This window comes from Symsagittifera roscoffensis, chromosome 1 (genome assembly GCF_963678635.1).
Source record: "Symsagittifera roscoffensis chromosome 1, txSymRosc1.1, whole genome shotgun sequence".
Lineage (NCBI taxonomy): Eukaryota > Metazoa > Xenacoelomorpha > Acoela > Convolutidae > Symsagittifera > Symsagittifera roscoffensis.
The window spans coordinates 74,976,703-74,997,785 of NC_087062.1; the positions used below are offsets into that span (position 1 = coordinate 74,976,703).

The 21,083-nt window shown below is 35.0% G+C and overlaps 2 protein-coding genes across 2 annotated transcripts in view; both read left to right on the forward strand.

The window, feature by feature from the left end:
- LOC134848838 (lipase maturation factor 2-like) overlaps positions 1-3,902 on the forward strand; it is a 181,307-nt gene extending 177,405 nt beyond the window's left edge. The window contains exon 10 of the mRNA XM_063866354.1: positions 3,466-3,902. Within this exon, the coding sequence (XP_063722424.1) occupies positions 3,466-3,784 (319 nt within the window). The 3' untranslated portion in view covers positions 3,785-3,902. The remainder of the gene's footprint in view (positions 1-3,465) is intronic.
- A 592-nt stretch (positions 3,903-4,494) lies between these two features.
- LOC134848863 (actin-related protein 3B-like) lies at positions 4,495-14,183 on the forward strand. Its single transcript, XM_063866378.1, has 7 exons — positions 4,495-4,821; positions 7,530-7,648; positions 8,090-8,276; positions 9,123-9,363; positions 10,115-10,318; positions 10,716-10,872; positions 13,751-14,183. The coding sequence occupies exons 1-7, from the start codon at positions 4,626-4,628 to the stop codon at positions 13,916-13,918; spliced, it is 1,272 nt and encodes a 423-aa protein (XP_063722448.1). The 5' UTR covers positions 4,495-4,625; the 3' UTR covers positions 13,919-14,183.
- The last annotated feature ends 6,900 nt before the right edge of the window (positions 14,184-21,083 follow it).

Below are 21,083 nucleotides of genomic sequence, written 5' to 3' on the forward strand. Positions count from 1 at the left end.
CATGCCATGTGGAGAAAGTTGGAAGTTTATTTTGAACTATTAAATTTCTGACTATCATGCTGTTTTGTTCTGAACTTTTTGCGACCTTTTGTAATCAATTGGACCGCCCTCTGGATACTTGTGTAGCTGTTGTGTTATATTGGAGTATATTCAGAATGCTCTGACTGTTAATCTTTGCTAAAAGTAAAAATAGCCGCTGGTTGAGCCAGTTGCACAGATTGTTCCGACCGCAATGATTTTTCAATTAAACAAATCAAAAATCAAGTGTCAATGAACAAAGTGAAGATACTTATTTAGGTGGTGGAGTTTTTTCGTGTTTTTTTCCAGGCAGAAAATTTGTTGTCTATATTCGATTTTTTTTTCTCGTGGTATGACGTTTGGTTTAGTTTCAGTTCAATTCGAATTCATTTGCTTAAAGGAAGGCAAATTACGCTTTTACGCTTTATTATAAAAAGTGCAAATGGCGCAAAAATGATGAATTTCTTTGATTTTAAAGATAGATTTTAAATTTTCAGAACGCCCAGGTCGATAAAAAACGCGTCTAGATATTCTGGAAGCCTTAAGCTGATTACGCCTGCGATAGGCAAGCGTTATCAAACTGCAATATAGATTTTTTCCGGATTAACAACTAGTTTAACAAAATCAGTTGTATCACTTCTTTTCACTTCTCTTCTCTTCCTTTCTCTTCTTACCTTCTCTTTACACTAGCAATGCTTGTGTTATAGTATGAACTATATTTTTTTCAACCTAAGTCGCAAATATTGTTGCGACACCATTATTGTTGCGATGAAATGTGTTCATTTTGAAAGTGTTCGTTTTGATCAATAACCAGCAATTAATTACACCAATGCTAAGGATATTAGTACAGACTATTATTGTTCCGGCTATCGTTACGAAAGTAGCGGAATCTTTCTGCTCGGGGTGGTTTTTTCCTCAGACAAATTTCGTCTTTTTAACTAGCTATTTTTGACGGGATTTTTTTTTGTATCACTCAAAAAGTATTGTTGTCCTGAGCTTAATTGCCAATTTGGGAAAATTAACGCGCGATGTATTTCGCCCTATTAACGCGTAAGCGGAGATTTAATCCGTCATAGAAATCGTTCCAAAATGGTAGAGGGAAGCTTATTTGCCATAATTGATTTGTTATTAGGAGCGAAATTTATCACTTTGTACTTAATATGGCGTGTGGGGTGATGATTTTCAATAAAAATCTCAAATTTAAAAAAAATTCCTTTTTATTTTATTACCTTGAGGCTTGTTAGTCGGTTAATTTCTTTTTTATCAAATTGACTGGTACTGTTAATACGTCATAAATAGCGTGCGTCACGTAAGAAGTTTTGTAGACTGAAAGTTTTACTCATTCAGTTTTTCCCAGTAGCGTTATCGGTCATATTTTTGCTTGTGTATGCAAGTGCAACTTCGCCTCTGTGTAAAATGTTCCAGATTGCTCCCCCAATGGCCTGGAGGTAGAGCAGTTGCCCTTTTACCTTGAGGTCTGGGGTTCGAGTCGTGGCCGGATCTTGTGTTTTTTTTTCAGTATCAAGAAAATTGCGAAAAAAAATCCGAGAAATATGAATTGTTGGTTTTTCGTTTGTTTGCTCAGGTTTTGTCGGCTAAATTACCACAACGGATTTTTCCGGTGTTGAAGTCAGGTTTATTTGTAATTGCAAGTGCAATTGTTTATTTTCAAGGGGGGACTCGAAAGGTTTCTGAAAAAAATTCATCAAATCTTTTTTTTCGGTTCAATTGGTGTCTGCTCTAACATGGGCGTCTTAGTTGCCACATCACTGATTTTTTTTTGCTCTAAACAGCTTTCATTGTAATTGCCTGTGCAATTGTTGTTTAAGGTGCTTTTTTTGTAAAAAATTGTATTTTTTTCGGCTCAACTTGTGTCTGCTCAAAGATTGTCGGCTTTGTTTCTTTTCATAAGTTTTGTTTTGCTGTTGCTGATTTAATATTCAAGTGTTTGGCATGTTTGCCTGGAATGAACTTCTATCGAGACATGAAAGTTTATGTGACCTAGTTTATCAAAAAAAATTTCGGCTTTTTATGTTAGTGTTGTATCGCAAGTGGTGCGAAGCTCCGCTTCACCTCTGTGTAATTTTCCAAAATTTTAAATTGACAAATTTTCGGTTCGTTTTGAGTTATTTGGCTTTTTTGGAATTCGGTTAGTTATGCTATATTTGTAATAAATTGCCATCAGATCAGAAAACACGGTAAAAATTTTGAAAAGGATAAGTTAGCTCAGAATTTAGAGAATATATCGTCTTACACTTGCGAAGCAAAGTCTTATAGTACGAACTTTTTTTCAATCTAAGTCGCAAATGTTGTTGCGACCAAGTCGCAAATTTTGTTGCGACTTTAAGCAGCAGTATTTGCTGCATTGGTTGGCAATCAGATATTTTGATATTCTGTTGAACCTTTGATATTTTGTTGCACCTTTACAGCTTATTGATAACATGTGCTTTGCCATTCGATTAGTTATAAGTTTACACATTTGATGCATTTTGAATTTATCAAGTGAACCGAAGAAAGCTATTTGATTCAAAAAACATTACAGTAATAAATTCTCGGTTTCAGAAATTTTTTAACACAATATATCGCAATTTTTTGAAATGCATATATATACATAATGTGGCGTTAATTTTTTAACACAATATATCGCAATTTTTTGAAATGCATATATATACATAATGTGGCGTTACAATTTGCGATTTATGACATGCAAAATTGTATGTTTTTGATTTGATGCTACTTTTGCTGCATCGAATTGGCGATTTTTAGCATATGTAGCTGCGTTTTTGGTGACTGGTTTTTGACGGGTTACGTAGCAGTATTTAGACAACCGCGTATTCCTACTCTTCAGTAAGCTGACAAATACTGTATTAACCAATCAGAATGAGACAAGGAAGAAATTAATAAATAATAACTATTTATTTCGAAAGCTGGCTTTCTCATCTCGATTCTGATTGGTTAATACAGTATTTGTCTGCTTACTGACGAGTTGGAACACGCTGTTGTCTAAATACAGACCGCACTCCTTTTTGGGGATTATAAGCATCTGTGGCTGAATGGTTCGTGCGTGAGACTCAAATTTGCTAGGTCGCAGATTTTTGCTAATCCGAGTTTTTTGCTTAGCCTCGAGTTTTTACAAATTCGAGGCTTATTTCTACTTTTTCTTATGTCACTTGATAGAGCTGCTTTTTGGTCGTGTTCTCGCAAGTGTTTGCGAAGCGCAGCTTCGCCTCTGTGTAAAATGTCTAATTTCTTCATTGTTTTTGTCTAATACACTTATTGGTTTTCTGTCAATCTTTATAGATCTGTTTCCTTAATTAAATCAATTGTGGTGGCCTTCGGCTTGCTGCCATTCTATATTTGTATTGTATCACAAGTGGTGTGAAGCCCTGCTTTGCCTCTATGTACAACTTCTTTAGACCGGTTCATTAAATTTTGCAAATTTTGTAGGTATTTCTTCACCAAAGGCAACACTCAGAACTGGTGGAGACGAGAAAAAGAGACCAAACTCTACTTGGACCCTGTCAGTTTGAAGTCTCCCGCCCTATTGGATCACGTGAACAGAAATAGGATCAAAACTGTGACCCCGCCCCAGTTTTCTGATAAATGGCCGTTCTTGCGCCGCATGTTGTACAGATTGCGTCCTCAAATGCACTCTGAAAATATATCGGGAGATATTCTAGTATGGAGTTTAGTTTTGCCGTTGATTGCGATGAAACTGGGAAAAGTGTTTTCTCCAAAGTACCCCGTGAAAATGTATTATATTTGATGGCGCGTTTTAAGTAAATATAAAATGTCTACTAGATTGCATTGAAATCAATATGATCTTCAAGCTAGAGGTTCTTAAGTGCGTTCACTTGTAGAGTAAGCTGGGTACCAATATTGCATATTCATATATAAAACATAAATTATTTTGATGCGCACATTGCCTCAAAATTGGCTAATATGCGCCTTAAAATTTTAAGGATTCGATTGATCTAAAATGGATGTCATGAAGTTGTACCAAAGGGAGACTCTTTGATGGGGAAAAATGGCCATAAATTGAGGGAAGGGGAGGGTTCCCCGAACAAGCTACTGTTCCTTGTTTTTCTGATCAGTTATCGGTCTTGCAATTCTGTTTTTGTTTTTTAATACCTGGAAGTTATCTTGAAGATAAATCTTTGGGACCAAAAAAGAAACCTTTGGTCCACAAAGAAACCTTTGGTTCCAATGCATATTGCTATTGCTGGCTTGATGTTTCTATTTGATTGTGTCTAATGCTTTAATATTTATAAATATGCTTGTTGTTTGATACAGCGAATCGTGAGATTAAATTTGTTAAGATTTAATACTTGGGCTAAAAGTTGTTTGCCCATAATACCATTGTTGATTTTCTCTTCGAGAATTGAAACTACGTAATGTATGTTTTACGCTCTCACAATTCATTACTTGCAAACCTGTCTGAGTTTAATTGAACATGTCCTTAAATTTAATTTCAGATTGATGGTTAGGTGACCGGCATTGATGTTGTTGAAAATAATCTGTAGCTAGAGCCAAAATTGTCCAAAAAAATCAGCGCGACGTGACTTTTATTATAATATCCAGTGAATTGATTTGTTCATAACGCAGTTATGCCTTCATTGACGTCTTTGCCTACTTGTGTGGTGGATTGTGGAACGGGTTTTACGAAGCTGGGTTTTTCTGGCAACAAAACTCCTCAGAATATCATTCCAACTGCAATTGGTATCAAAGAGTCAGCGGGCCTAGGCGAGGCCTCGCGAGGAATTTTGGGGAGAAATGTCCTAAGTGATTTGGATTTTGTCATAGGTTAGTTAGTTCTACGGCGATTAACGGTTATCAAAGTTCTCTGGTTACGATTTTTTATTGCGCCTGATCCGAGTTTTTGGGCTACTTGGTCCTGTTTTACCAACCGAATTCAAACTGGCATTGAATACTCACCAACATGTCAACCAAAATGTTATGAAGAATCAATGAACGTAGTGAAGACTCTTATTTCGGTCTTGATGTTTGCTTTGTTGTTTTTTTTTCAGCAAAAAGTTTTAATTTTTATTCACGCTCAATTTGATTTATGGCGGTTTGACGTACGATTTTTTTTTTATATTCTGTTCATTTCCTTAGTGTACAGGAAGGCAAACTCTCCTATCGAACAAAAAAAACTTTTAATTTTTATTCACGCTCAATTTTGATTTTTGGCGGTTTGACTTATGATTTTATTTTAAGTTCTGTTCATTTCCTTTGTGTACAGGAAGGCAAACTCCCCTATCGAACCACCAGAATGTCACGAAAAACGTGATTGACGTCTAGTTTCAAACGTGGAATTTAATTAAGCGAAATAAAAATTTTACCTAATTAACAAGTTTTCTCAATTTGCGTTAATGTTATCAGAAAAATGTCCATCATAAATTGTTCTAGAGATTCGAACAGCTTTAAGGCCATCTTCTTTTTTCTTCGAAATTTGAGTTTTTCTCCAGCAGTTCTGTATTTTTTCTGCTTACTTGCGTTCATTGATAGTCTTTAGTGAGCGTTAGCGTTATACTACGACTATTCTTTTTTTTCTAATCTAAGTCGCAAATATTGGTGCCACTTTTGGGGCACCTGTACGGCTGTTTGATAGCTTGTGCTCGGACATTCGAATAGTAATAAATTAACTCATATCATCAAAAAAACCGAAAACAGCTATTTGTTTCAAACAACATAAAAATAATAAAAATTCGATTTTTGTAATGCATAATTTATACATAATGTGGCTTTTTGCTTACCAGTTTATTACACGCATAATTGTGTCTATTTCTATTTAGTGCCACTATTGCTGCATCGCATTGGCAATTTGTTGGCATATGTAGTTGCTTTATTTGTGACTAGTGTTTGCCGGTTGTTAAGCGTTCGTGGCCGAGAGGGCAGGGGGTTAGAATCCAATTCTCGAGGTCGCAAATTCGAAGCCCATGCCTAGCAAAGTTTTACTAGTTCGAGGATTATTTCTATCTTTTCCTTTTCACTGTATAAGGCTGCTTTTTGTCTTGTTTTTGCTAGTGTTTACGAAGCGCAGCTTGTCCTCTGTGTAACTCTTTTCCAAGTGTATATTGCCTATGTTGAATTTTTTTACCCTGGCGATCAGACTTTTTCACCCCTGAAATAACTTTGTTCACAAGACTCAACTCAGGGACTCATTCATATCCTGGTCCTCTGTTAGAAGAAGTACTGCCAAAAGAGATACTTTGCGCTTGTTAGCAGTTTAAATATCCGTCTCATTCGAGTTTGGTTTTTCATGTTGGCTGTAGTTTTACAATTTCGATTTGCAGCTTTATTACAGCTTTATTTGTTTCGACCTATTTCATTAAAGCTTAGTGGCCTCAAATTGCGCGGCTCAATAGTGAAAAAAAAAGATTCTGTATGCGTGTGCGTCTGTTTTTAGGGGGAAAGGAGGACTACAATTTTTTAAAATTAATTTCAAATATTTATAACCTTGCGATAAGCAAAGCTTTTGCAACCGGGTACTAAACTTTCCCCGTAAATAACTTGTTCACAGAATGGTCAAATGGTAATATTTGTCATCATTATCCACTGATGACGTAATAGCATGGTGAGTGTATTGGTAACATTTGGGAATTCTTGTAAGGTAATATTTTTTCGGTGCCATATTGTGTTTTCGGTTCTTTTTCTGCACTGGAGGTCGTTCGGCCGTAATTCTGTCGGTTTATTTTCCTATTGTTTTATCTTTTGTTTTGTTGGTTTTATATGATAATGATTGAACACGTAGAAATTTTTAAAAACTTCAGCCAACCATATAAACCTTCTTTTGTTCACGCTTAATTTTATTTTTTTGCGGTTTGACTTTTGATTTTTTCCAACTTCATTTCATTTTGCTAGGAAAAGGCAAACTCCACAATCGAACTGCAAAAATGTAAAGGTCACAAAAAATTAATTTGAAGATGGAAATTAATTATAAGATTTCCCAGCGAAATAAAACTTTTATCTATTGAAACAGTTTTCTCAAGTTTGGTTAATTTTATCATCAAAGCACCAATCATAAATTGTTCGTGAAATTCGAAGAGCTTTTAAGGCATATATTTTTTCTTTAAGATTCTCTACATTTTTCTCTTTCCGTTATGTTAGCTGGTTATGTTCAAAGATTCTGAAATGCGAACAGCTTTTACGCGATTGGTTTTTTCTTCCGAAGTTCGAAAGTTGAAAAATATTCAAAAGTCATTTTTTCGGTGCTTATTGACACGGTTCTAACTGTCTGTTGGCTCTGACTTCAGTTGACCCAGTTCTAGAGTGGTTAAAGAAAAATCAAAGCTAAACAGACTATTTGAAATGTTTTATGCAAATTGTCATATGCATCTAAAGTAAAATTACCAAGAATTAAAGATGACGAGATTAGAGATGATTTTTCTAATTGACCCGGAGAGATTATTGATCACAGGAGACATACATTACTGTTTTGTGGTGGCTAGTTTACTAGGTTGTTAGATGTAGAACATAAACCAGTCGAAATTAGAGATGATATTTTGTAGGAGATGACGCTCTCTCTAACCCCTCCTATGCGGCCAAGTATCCAATCAAACATGGAATCGTGGAGGACTGGGACCTCATGGAGAGGTTTCTGGAGAGAGTCATCTTTAAACATCTGCAGGTAAAACGATGTCGGTTTTGTAGTCCTGAATAAGTTGTTTTTGAAAATTTATGGATTACATCTTTTCTGAAACGAAAAATAGTTTGCTTTTTTTGTGAACGCTTCGAGCAATACAACCAAAGTGGTGCATCAGAATCACCACACATCAAATTCTCTATCGCGTATGATGTTAAATTCGAACGAGTGAGACTAGTATGCGTGACCGAATGGCTAAGGCACACGTCTCTCAACATGCGGGTCGTGTGTTCGAATCACACTAAGGTTGGAGGGGATCAGTGTCAGGCGCCTCGCACACGGTTGGTCCTGCGTTGAGTAGGTCAGGGGGTAAATAAAAAACGAATGAGCCTGGCAATCTGCAAAGAGGAGAACCTTTCGACAAGGGCATTTTAAAAACTGCTGAATGATATAGCATACAGGTATCATTAGTGGGACTCTGTTTAGGTGGATCCTGCCGATCACCCGTTCCTGCTGACGGAGCCTCCTCTGAACACTCCCGAGAACAGAGAGTTCACGGCCGAGATTATGTTCGAGTCGTTCAACGTGCCCTCGCTCTACATTGCAGTGCAAGCAGTGCTCGCCCTGGCTGCCTCCTGGCTACACAGAGCGGACAACGAACGGGCGCTCACAGGTTTGAAATTCACTGTCTTCACTAAGGGGCGTTAAGCTGGCTCATTTCTTTTTCAAGCAAATAGCAACCAACCTTATTTGGGCATTATGAAAAAAGACTAGCTCTAAAAATAAAATTTTTCAAGATGTAAACGCGTTGATTATGACTTGTAATGTTCACTTAAAGAATAAATCAGGTCCCATAAGTCCGGTCAATACATCCAGATTTCGAAGATTATGTTTCCTGTTTGATAAAAGCAGGTATTAGAAAAAAATATTGGATTGGGTTTTTTAGACGCTTTGGAAATATTTCTCGATAGCATCGGGACCCCCTCCGGTACTTGTAGAAAATCAGTATGCATCCCCCAACAATATGCCTATTCGCCTCTAATAATCTACAAATAATCTGTGCAAAGCGTCGAAACTTGCGTTCTTAGACAAAATAGTGTAACATCTTTCAAACACTCGTAAACGCGAAGACTCTTAATAGTCATGTTTTGAACTGGTGTTAATCTTGAAAAAAATACACGAGCTGTAAAAAGGACGCTGAAATAAGTTTAATTTCAAAATTCGTCTGTAGCAATTTTTTTTGATATGATATCCAGCCTGGTACTTAACGACGCTTAACCTCAGCGAAACCTCATCTCTAGCGAATTATCAATTGAACCCCAATTTGATATAAAAGTCGAATGAAATTGTTGTTTTTCTGTGTGGTATTTTATCTTCCTATTTCATACAAGAACTCTGATCGACAGCGAGAAATGTAGTTTTCAATTGTAGTCAGAATGGCAATCGGATTGCCAAAAAATTGCCCTTCAGCTAATTTTTACTCTTAGCTGAACCTATTTTTTCTCTGTTGTCTTTACAGGAACTGTGATTGACAGTGGGGACGGAGTGACACACGTGATCCCGGTAGCAGACGGCTACGTTATCGGATCCCTTATCAAACACATACCCATTGCGGGCAAGGACATCACTCAGTTCATTCAGAACCTGATCACAGAGAGGGGAGGGGAGGGAATCCCACCCGAGATGAAGAGAGAGGTGGCCACCACAGTTAAAGAAAAGTACTGCTACGTCTGCTCAGACATTGTCAAGGAATTCAACAAGTATGTACTGTTTTGAAACGAGTTAATTAAATTACTTAAGCATAGGTAATCAAAATGCAGCGTATCGCAATAAAATTTTTTTCTTTCATTGAAAGAAATAATTCAAGTTTTAATAGAAAACGAAAATCAGTCAAAATTAGTAATCGTTATTCAGTTAAGAAATTAAAACGTCTATAGACAGGTAAAATTTCATAAAGATTTTTAAGAGTCGATAAACGTATTTCAGACTCTAATATAGGTCGTGATGATATTTTTTTTTCCAGGAATAGTCTCAAATTTGTTCAGGCTCAAATTTACTTTTTCGCGGTTTGGCTTTGATTTATTTTTAAGTTCAGCTCATTTACTTTGTTAAAAGTAAGGCAAACTCCGCTATCGAACAGTGAAAGTGAGAAGGTCACGAAAAACGTGATCGACTTTCAACTTCGAAATTGGAATTTTCTTATCATATTACCCAGCGAAATGATAAATTTGAATATTAATCCAGTTTTATCAAATTCGTTAGGTTTTATTCAAAAAGTGTATAGTATATCATTAATTGTTTTAGAAATTCAAAAGAGCTTTAAGGCCATCTTTTTTTTTCAACCGTACCATCCCACCGGACATTATTCTTGTGAAGCATTTGTGTTTTCTCGTAAAGCGATTGAGGGGGGTGAGCAGGGTGTAGAGTTGATCCGTTTTTACCTGTTCATGATATTGAGGAAACTCATAATAACGTTCAAAAATGTATCCCAGTGCTTTTCTGTTGTCCCAGGTTTGACACCGACCCGGCTAAGAGTTTCAAAGTGCACGACGGACTGAACCCGGTGAACAACATGCCGTTCAAGGTGGACGTGGGCTACGAGAGATTCCTCGGACCAGAGATCTTCTTCCACCCGGAGTTCGCCAATGCAGACTACACCACTAGCATCAGTGATGTTGTGGACAAAGTCATCCAGAGTGCACCTATAGACAGCAGGTAATCTTACTAGTTAACTGATTTTTATAGCGATCAGTTTGCTTCAGTTTTGATAGGTTCAGTTGAAAAATGTGGTTTGATTTTCTTCTGGAAGCCTGAGAGTATCTGATTGTGTAATCAGTGGCATGTAATTGACGTGGAAAGTGTTGTTTTGGAATTGAAATATTGTTTCTCATCTTGAAGAGAATGAACACTTTCATGCTCTTTGATAAAAAAAGGTAGTGGGTGGGTAAATGATCTTTACCTCAAACGATGTGGCGATGATAAATTTACATACGTAAGCAAGTTAAAATATTTTCCTACAAATGTTTAACATATATAAATAAATACATAACTTTACGGAACCCTATCCTTATGAGCTGAGCGAAGTCCTGTCATAAATAATCTATCTGTTTAGACGTGGTTTGTACAAGAATATTGTGTTGTCGGGAGGGAGTACCATGTTCAACTACTTCGGTCGTCGTATAGAGCGAGACATCAAGAAAATGAACGACAAGCGATACGAAGAGACTCTGAAACTATCCACTGGAGACTTCAAACCCACGCCAGTAGAGGTACATTTTAATCGAATTCTATTGTTTCAAATACTTTAAAGAGTCAATGAACTTTTTCAGACTCTTATATAGGTCGTGATAATTTTTTTGTTTTTCTTTTTGGATAAGTCTTGAAATGCTCTAATATTTTTCAGAAATGCAGTCATACATATTAATGCATTATATATGCACTATTTGATTTCAATTCAATTTCATCGAAAAGTTAGGTAGGTTATGCTCTCCAATTACCAAGTGTAAAGGTTGGCAGAACCATGATCGACTTCTAGTTTTGAAAGAAAAATTTATTTTCAGATTTCCCAGTGGAATAAAAAATAGTGGAATAATGTGTAATAAAAACTTTATCTATTGATCCTGTTTTTTTTTTCAGACGGCTCATTTTGTCAAAATTTCTTGATTTTCAAAGAGCTGCGAAGCACATGTTTTTCTTTTCTGTTTCCGTGAGTTCATTGATTATTTTTTATCTGTCTGTTGGCAATGTTTGAAAAGTGGGAAAAATTTATGGCCCATTTAAATCCTAATGGTTTTTTTGGTTTAAATCCTATCACATGGTTTTTGTTGTTTTCAGCAAGTAGTCAGTTTCAAATGTTGTGGTTTGATTTTAAATTCCCTTAAAATTTATTTGATCAACGGAAGAGAGTTTTTCAAAGAGGTTAACACAGAGGACCTTTTCAAAACGGTAATTTCTTGATTTTCTGTTAAAATCGGTCAAAGTTTCTTGATTTTCAAAGAGCTGTGAAGCCACATGTTTTTCTTTTGTTTCCTTGAGTTCATTGACTATTTTTTATCTGTCTGTTGGCTATGCTTGAAGAGTGGGAAAGTTTTGATGGCTCATTTAAATCCTAATTTGTTATATTACATGGTTTTTTGTTGTTTTTCAGCAAATATTCAGGCTCAAATATGTGATTTGATTTTAAGTTCACTTAACGGAATAGAGGTTACCTTTTCAAAACGGAAAATTACGATGAACGTTTGCGAGGCATTTTAAAGAACTGATGAACGTAGTGAATACTCTAATAAAAGTCGTGATGATTTTCTTCAGGCGGAATAGAGGAAGGTTCAAACTTGATTTTTAGCTGATTGACGTTTGTATTTTTACCCTTGCGGAGAGAGTGTATTCTTACGAACCTTCTTTTCTTCCAACCTACGTCGCAAATATTGGTGCAACTTTTGGAGCACCTTAACAGCTTTTTCATAGCATGTGCTTTGATATTCCAATAGTAATAAGTTAACACAATTGATGCATTTTTTGTTCAAATGAACTGAGAAAAGTGATTTGTTTCAAACAACATAACAATAATGAAAACTCGATTTTTAAATATAACTCGAAGTTTTTTTGAAATGCATAACTTGAAAATAATGTTGCCCTATGCTTTGAAATTTGTTACATGCAAAGTTAGTGTGGATGCCATCAGTTTGTTATATTCCAAGTTATTACTTGCAAAATTGAGTCTATTTGTATTTGGTTGAATGGCATTGGCAATTTTTTTTCATTAGCATATGTAGCCGCTTTATTCGTGACTAGTATTTGTCGGTTGTTAATATTGCATGGCTGAGTGGATATTGCGTGAGACCAAAAAATCTGTTGATTGCAGCAGGTCGCAGAGTCGAATCCTCCAAGTTTTGGTTGTGTAACTGGCTTTATTTTTCATGTTCTTCACGGTGAGGTTTTTGTGTTCCTTAGTTTCCGCTTTGTTTTTTGCATAGTTTTTAGTATAATTTTCGTGTATCAATTTCTTCGTCTTTAGCTGATTGTTTTTTTTTTGTTTTCATTGCTTTCTGCCTGAAATTGTTTGGAAAGGTTGCCGTTTTATATGATGCGTCGGATGGAGATAAAACTAGTATTATTCATTCAGTGCTATTCATTCCAAGAAGATAAGTACAATACTTTTTAATTTGATCAAATTTTCTGGAAACTTTTTCGCCTCGAACTGTCATCTTGAGTTGGTTTGCACTTTTTTCCATGATTTTGCATGGCTTATTTTTTTTTCAAACAGCATAGCAGGATCGTTTTTTGATCCTGTTTTTATTTGAGTTTTTTTTGGTCATAATATAGGTTTTCGCTTTTATTTTTTGTGCTGATGGTTTTTCGGATCTATGCTCGTCGATTAAGCTTCCGGTTTAGTTTTGTAGTTGAGTATTGTATTCGTGGATACTATGTGGGGAGCACATGTTTTTGTTTTGTAGTTGAGTATTGCATTCGTGGATACTATGTGGGGAGCACATGTTTTTGTTTTCCAGATTCACTTGCTGAAACATTTTGGTTAATTTTCAGCTTACTGGCTGTCGAGTTAATTCTGTTGACTTGTTTAACTCATATTTTGTTTCCGAAAAATTTCTGATATTATTTTTCAGATCGATAAAACTGACCAACTTTTTGATTTTTTGAATGTGCAAAATCAACTCCACTTGGACTTCTTTGAAAACTTATTCTTGATCTTTGTTCAATGGTTACCTTATTTGAAGTCCTCTTTGTTAGTTCTTGAGCGTCATGCTGGATTAATCCTATACTTCTTGCATCGCAAGTGATGCGAAGATCAGCTTCGCCTCTGAGCTTACTTTTCGTCATAACAGTTTGAGGCTGCTTTCTGTATTCGTGTGGCTCATTTTTTCTCTGCACAGCATGTGGTGATGTCTTAAACTCTAGTAAACTTGGGTTTACACTTCAAACTTAAGCTCAACTCTCAATCTAGGAATTATTATTAACTTGTTGCAAAAAAGGTTTTATCAATATGTCAAAAGCAACTAGTCGAAAGGAGCCGTGTGCCAAAGCGTTCTTCTGATGAGATTATCTTTTTTATTTGAATGTTCGTATTTGGACATTGGCAGATTAAAGGTCTTTAAATAGATATCGAAAACAGTAGAGCAAAAAAAATTTTAGGTTCAAGTTATTTCCCACTCCATGCAGAGATACGCCGTCTGGTTTGGGGGATCTATGGTCGCATCTATGCCAGACTTTCCCTCGGTATGCAAAACAAAAGCCGAGTACTTCGAGCACGGACCGAGCATCTGTCGACACATCAACCCCATGTTCGGACAAATGTCGTGAATGGAAAAATCGAGATATTTGAATTGAAACAAATCAGAACTGGAAAGGAACTAACCCGTATATTATGCAGTCATGCTCGTGATTCAATGACTGTGTGTATATCGATCCAATATTTAATATACACTTAAATTGTACAAATTTCTAAGTCATACTGGACTTTGTGAGGTGCTTTATTTTCGCTTGAATTTGATATTATGAAACTGCGCTTCATATTAGAGTTGTTTATTTTCTATGTCTATGCCATGATTTCTAATTTTTCAAAATCAATTCTGAACTACACATTTTTTCAAGAGTACATTTTGATATTCAACTATCGAAGGATTTTTAAAGTATGTATTTAAAACATGGAAGTTACCAGACGCTTCGCGCTATTCTGTTTTTCATTAAAAGCCGTAAAAACTCCGATTTTTACCAAAAACAGATGAATTTACTTGTGATATGCAGTCTGATTTGATATCCTTCAAAAGTCTGCACAACCTTCACTTAGACATTGACTCGAAGAAAGCTTTCATCTCGTGTTTTTTTTCTAATCAAAACAACTTTTCAAGGGTAGGCCTGATATCAGCCCTGTATCTAGGATTTTGCGAGTTTTCCCAAAACACTATAAAAAGCATATGGTGCCAGAGTTATCTGCGATGTTCGCTGTATTTCGAAAAAAAGGTTGCAAATGCCGTCATACGGTTTGAGCGCATTCCCGCCTGATTTTTTTGCGACAAAAATGCTCGAACACAAATTTAACGGTTCGTCGACATAAAATTGATGATGCATGAAAATGTAGAAAGGGGGAAGTTTCTAGGTTGGTTGATTCTTTTTTGTTAATTAAAAATAGTCGAGATAATGAAATGGAAAGTTATCATGAGATTATCACAGCTTTGACAGAACTTTTTTTGTTAATTAAAAATAGTCGAGATAATGAAATGGAAAGTTATCATGAGATTATCACAGCTTTGGCAGCATTTTGTTCCTTAGAAAGCATTGCTGCACTTCTACCCATACCTTAGTTTTTGTTATATCACGCTATGATTTCGAACTAGTATTTCTTCAAAAAAGTTCATCCGTGCCCTAGCGGAAAAAGAGATGCATTGTTTCCTTAAACAGAGTTTTAGCAAAAAAACGCGCTTTGATTTCACTTAGAAACAATATTTCTTCATGCCAATCAAAAATCGACCAACCGTAGTATAATTTTTTAATCTAACTGTTAGCCACCAAATACTTTTTCAAGTTGCTTATTATTTTTGGACATAGTTATATTGTTTCACGTCACTATTAATTTTAAGAACAATTTCGGGGGAGCGGTGGTGAAGTGGTTACGTCTCCGCCTTTCAATCGAAAGGTCGGATGTTCGAGGCCCATCATGTTCCGTGCTCGTTGCTTCAGGGTGAAGCAACATTACCCAGCCCAGAAAAAAATCAAAAAAATAGCATGTAGTTTTTAAATAGGGGCGCTTCGCCGTGATGAGCTGTACAGCTCTTCTGTTGGTCCTTTCCCCCGTGGATAAATGATCTTAATCCCTTAAAATATGAGAATTGAATTTTTTATCTTCAGTCATTAGTGGATGAATATTCCCACTGCTTTAAAGTTGTAACTGTCTTTCAAAAAACATGAAAAATCCGTTTGACAAAACAGTACAGCGTGTCGTTTTCTACGAAAGATGGTTATCTAGCAGCAAGCCATTATGCCAATTTTTCATCTCAAATGCAATAATTCGCTTGAAACGATGAGCAATACCTCTCGATTTACCACTGAAAGCTCAACTCGGAAGTTTGAAAATGGTTACTTGACAGTTATTAAGGCTGCTTTTTCTCCAGAAACTTTTGATATAGCTTTCGACCTACCTTTAATTTTGTTAAATTTAGCAATGGTTTTGAGCTTCTTTTCGGTTAAAAATTAGGGGTCAGAAATATCACGTTATTTGGTCTAGATAGTAGCATTGTTTTCATTTGATCTTTAAATAGAATGAGTTTGTTTATCTAGCCAACATAAAATCCTGTCCACATTTTTCTGATGTTTTCCGGTTAATTAACTGTTTTTAGCTGCTGGAGTTTTTTAGTGTGTCGTCTTCATGCAAAATCAGACTATTTTTTATTTTCCTTTCAAACTAAAATATCTTTTTTTTGACGAAGAGAAGAATTGACCACACTCTTTTTAAAAAAATCATTTGGCAGATATCGACATTTGAACGCATTGAATCCTTGAAATTCTATCGTCATCAAGGCGTTGCTACCAAAAAGATAATTGGAACAGACCCAAAATTTGGTAGTTAAAATGTCTTTTAAAAAAAAACGCGTGGTCAACTGAATGAAAGGCTTAACCAAAAGGATAATTTTGAAATTGACTTGATTGTATTCATCAATTTTTTGAACAATTTTGGCATTGATGAACATCTTAATCAACACTAATTTTGTCGATAAACTTAAAATTTTGAATCATCAGGAACGCTCAAATGATGATTCGTCTTATCGTTATCAGTAACAACCAAATTTGAGTAATTTTATCACTGAAAATATATTTTCAGCCGTTATTTCATCTTTTTCGTAGAATGGAAGTCTGAGCATCACTGCAGAATCATTTTTCCTAATTCCTAATTTAACAAGACTGCTCGTATCAGGGCGAAGCCCTGAATGTTCCGACTGCCTATTAAGGTTTATGGAGCAGTAATAACATAGAAAAATTCAATGAAATAAAACAAAATGAAAAAAAATTCTTAAATTTGAAATTTTTTATGAAAATCATCTACCCACACGCCATATAAAGTACTAAAGGATAAATTTCTCACCTTGTAACAAACCAATTATGGCAAATAAGCCTCTTTTAACCAATTTGGAAGGATTTCTAAGACGGATTAACTGTCCGTTTACGCGTTAATAGCGCGAAATAAATCGCGCGTTAATTGTCCCAAATTGGCCAAAATGGCAATCTTTAAACCCCGTTACTTTACGAAAAATGATCACATGTGAAATATTGTTTCAAATTTGAGCTCAGGACAACAATACCTTTCGAATGATATTTTAAAAAATTCCGTCAAAAATGGCTAGTTAAAAAGTCGAAATTTGTCTGAAGAAAAAAAACCCACCCGAGCACAAATATTCCGTTACTTTCGTATCGAAAGTCGGAACAATATTTTAAATCTCCTAATATAATAAATTAGGGAGGATAGAGATAAATAAGAATGAATGATATTTATCCTCTATTCTTTTTTGTAACCATCATTTTATGTATTTTATGATAATTTATTCGCTATTCAGCGTCAACTCGCTGTAAAAGTAAGAACATGTATACAACAAATTGAAACCTCGATGCATGAAATTTTTTCGCGTAGAATTTTGCAGCCTGTTTTTATGAGCATCTTGATTCTTACTATCAAATTTTATTCAATAAAGAAAATCAACAGGCTGTCTGGTGAAAGCATATAAAAGAAAAAAACAAATAAGCATCACGTCTACATTGTTTGGTTAATAGCAAACTTTTCGTTCTGTAGCTTTTACTCAAAAAGGAGCTTAAAAAGTTGCAAATCCTAAAATATATATGTTCTTATGACTGAAGATAAGTCGTTATTTTTCAGTGCATCCTAATAAATGGTAGCGAATCTGGGTATTATTGCGAAACAAAGTTGAATACTTTTTGAATTCTGATAGTTATGTAGTTTTTTTTTACTTTTTACTGAAACTTTCTTGGTCAAAATGTTTCCCTTTTTTCTTATACAACCTGATGAGTTATGAGCGATTAGCATTTTTCTTTAGAAAGTTTTCACGGCTTGCTCACCAAATCATAGATTTGTATTTTCTAGATTATGCAGATTTTCATTTTTTTCTCTCGTTTTCTTTATGCTGACAATTTTTTTTAAATAGAACAGTTTTTAAAGCCACCAAAATCTTTTTTATCAATTGCTGTAAGTTTTCTTTTTGCTTCTTCATCATGAAGCGTAAGCCAACACACGAAACCATGTACAGTAAAATTGGGTTCAAATAAGCGTTATCTGTGTTTTATCGTTTTGTAACTGAATTTTTCTCAACCTATAATACATACGACAAAATTTTTTACTCAAATAAAACTATTTCGTAACAGAGAAACTGTTTCTAATCATTGGGTCTTTTGTTCAATTGTATCCTTGCGATAAACATGGGTATTGAAATTGTGTACTTGATGTTTTTTACGTAAATATCTTTGTTCACCGGACTCTTTTCATCTGGACTCATTTCCTGGAACCCTCTATTAGCAAACATTTTTAATTTCTTTGTATCTAAACTACACGGAACAACTAGGTATCGAATCATCAAGAAACTCTCTAATGTTAGCAGTACATGATATGCCGTTTTATGATTATCGGTAACATCCGAAGTTGAATGTTTTTAGAGTGAAATTACATTTTCAGCCTTTGTTTCATCTTTTGCGTATGAAAAAGGGCTTAAAAAACTATAAAAAAGTATCACTACAGAATCATTTCGTTTCGTTTTGTTTTGCTTAACCTCTAATCCAAGTCCCAAAATAATAATTTAAGTCTCAGTAAACTCTTCTAACGCGCCAATAAGCTTATAAGACCTGTCCACGTTGTTCATCTGATTTTTGTTGACCGTTGTTCCAGAAATTGGATAACCTTTTTAGCCACCAAATACTTCCTTTAGCAGCAGCATCAGTTCACTATCATAGTCTGCCACCAGTAAAGTTTTCAGTTACCTGAAAATTTTCATTCACAAAATGCAAATTGCCCACTAAATATGAATGACTTTTAATTTGGAAAATCGTTTCTATTTTTGAGATTTCCCACAAAAACGAACAAACTACCTATTGATAAAAATTCTTAATCCGGGGAATTTTTCTGATGATTGAGTTCTATCCTGTATTCTTTTGTAACAATCGTATTATATATCAATCAGGATCAGGGGCGGATAAAGGGGGGGGGGGGCAGACGTTCTTTCCTCAAAATTCGAACCCCTGCTGACCCAAAGGGTCCCCCTTTGTAATATTTTGAGATATCATTTTGCGGTGACGGACCCTTAAATTTTTAAAAGGCGCCTATGGTGCCAATATTTACTAATTTTGAGGGGAGAGAGCGCGCCAAAAAAAGCGATTTTTTGGTCAAAACTGTCCAAAAATTGCTTTAAAACGCCTTTTTTGGCCTGCGGCGAAGAAATTTTGGCCAAAATTTTGGCCTAAAAAATCTTCAAAACATTGCACTTACAAAACCTCTTTTTGAATCTGTATACTTAATTTTTAAATTTAGATTTCAAACAAATGTCTTTTCTGCACCGTATATCAAAATTTCTTTCAATGTTTTTCAATGACGCATTTTATTTCTCTAGAAAACGCCAAGTTCAACTACTTCATCGAAAATATCTTTTGTAATAAATGTTGTTTTGTCAGCACACATTTTCTTTCCAAAAGTCAAATCTTCATTTTAATGGAAGTTTTTCTCAATTGATCTAAGAACAAATTCTGTTTGCGTTTTTTAAATCTGAGCACTTTGATAAATTTGGCAATTATTTTAAATCAAGAGTATAAATCATTTGTTTTTCTATGACTACTTTTAATTTTTGGGATTTAACTGAATTTTTAAGTAATTTTTTAACAGAAAACTGAAGAAATTTTCCGTTTACTCTACTTCTTTCTTCACTTTAATATCAGTGAAAAGCAAAAAAAATCTACAAATTTTCAAAATGTGTGCAATTAATTTAGTGAAAAAATTTGCAATTCGCAAAAAACGTTTTCCATACTTTTTTTTGAAAACATTTGCCTTTTTCAAATGAAATTACAAATGGCCGCAAAAAAATGTAAGAAAGCACAAGACAATAACCAAGTCATTTAAAAACTAAAAAGCTGCCAAACAGTTGTGTTCTCAAAATGTTGCAAGTTTGGCACGCAAAGCTGATCTTCGTTCTATTTCTGGTGGTTTATGGTCTTTCGCTCAAGGGAGTCCATGTTTCAGTGAACGCCTCAATCTCTTCGTTTGGAAATGGATTCTCGGCAGATATCTCTTCTTCTCTGGGCAAGAGGGAATCTTGCACAAATTGAGCCACATATCTCTAATAAAAAAACATGGAATAGTCCATCCCATAATGGTCTGCAAGCTCACACATCCAATCCATTGTTCCGAGCTCATTCTCGGCGAAGGGTACTTGCATCTGGTGATGCTCAGTGAAATATCTACTCATGGCTTCAACCATGTGCCACATTTGGATTGGGAGATTCATTTGAGCAAGTAAGTCTCCAGAAGCTGTATCCCGTACTTGAATTTTAACCAATTCAGGGAGAAAAGTTCACAGGAGAAGAGTAAAAGAAATGTGGTTGTGGACTGAGAAGAGCAGTTTGGAATTAAGAGCTGAAAGGGGTAGAGAGAAAAACGTTGCTGGTTCAAGACTAGTGGAATTAGACTCAAAGCTGTTGACTGTAGCTGACCAGAAAACAAAAATTATTTTCACTTACGAATGAACGTTACATTCTTTTGAAACATACAATTTTAGCCAATCAGAAACAAAAATCCTCTTTGTAACTGTTGTTTTGTCAAACTAATTTTCAACTACTTTTATAGTAATGTTTAAAACAATTGAAACCAATCAAAATTAAAGTTCCATTTTAGATAAATTAGCCAATTTTTTCGCTTCGAAAGAGAAAAAAGGTCATTTGGGTCATTATTTTGGTAGGCGTATCTATCCAGAGGGACATTTGCTTTTTACCTAAATAAGTGTTTTGAATGAAAAAAGACAGATACAGAAAAAGACATCGCAAAAATGACCTTAGGTTGTTTGCTATAAAAACGAGAATTTTTGCCGATAAAAAAACCAACGAAAATAAAGAAAAAAAATTAGCGTTTCATTAAGTTTCTCATCCATTCAGGTGACATAATTGGTTATAATCATAGAAAAGTGCATTTTTTCAAAATTATGTCGTAGATTGGGTTTTAGCATCATATTTATCAGCCTAATTTTCTGTTATAGACATTTTGGAGGAAATATCCGAGTCTAATTTTAAAAACTGTATCTATTTTTAACAATTTTTTTCTAGATTGGTAGAAATGTAAAGAAATTTTCCAATAATCTGACATATTTTTCTCTGCTAGTCCTGTGAATGAAATGAGTGAGTGTTGTTGGATTTCTAATTTGCTCCTATAGCAAAAGTTATATTTTTTTCTTTGACAAAATAAATAGTTTCGTGCCTTGAAAGCAGATTT

What these genes read in the sequence shown, in the direction of transcription:
- LOC134848863 (XM_063866378.1), top strand. Translation starts at nt 4,626, where the DNA reads ATGCCTTCATTGACGTCTTTGCCTACTTGTGTGGTGGATTGTGGAACG. An exon ending in TGATTTGGATTTTGTCATAG is followed by an intron (nt 4,822 to 7,529) that starts GTTAGTTAGTTC and finishes GATATTTTGTAG; the next exon opens with GAGATGACGCTCTCTCTAAC. An exon ending in TCATCTTTAAACATCTGCAG is followed by an intron (nt 7,649 to 8,089) that starts GTAAAACGATGT and finishes GACTCTGTTTAG; the next exon opens with GTGGATCCTGCCGATCACCC.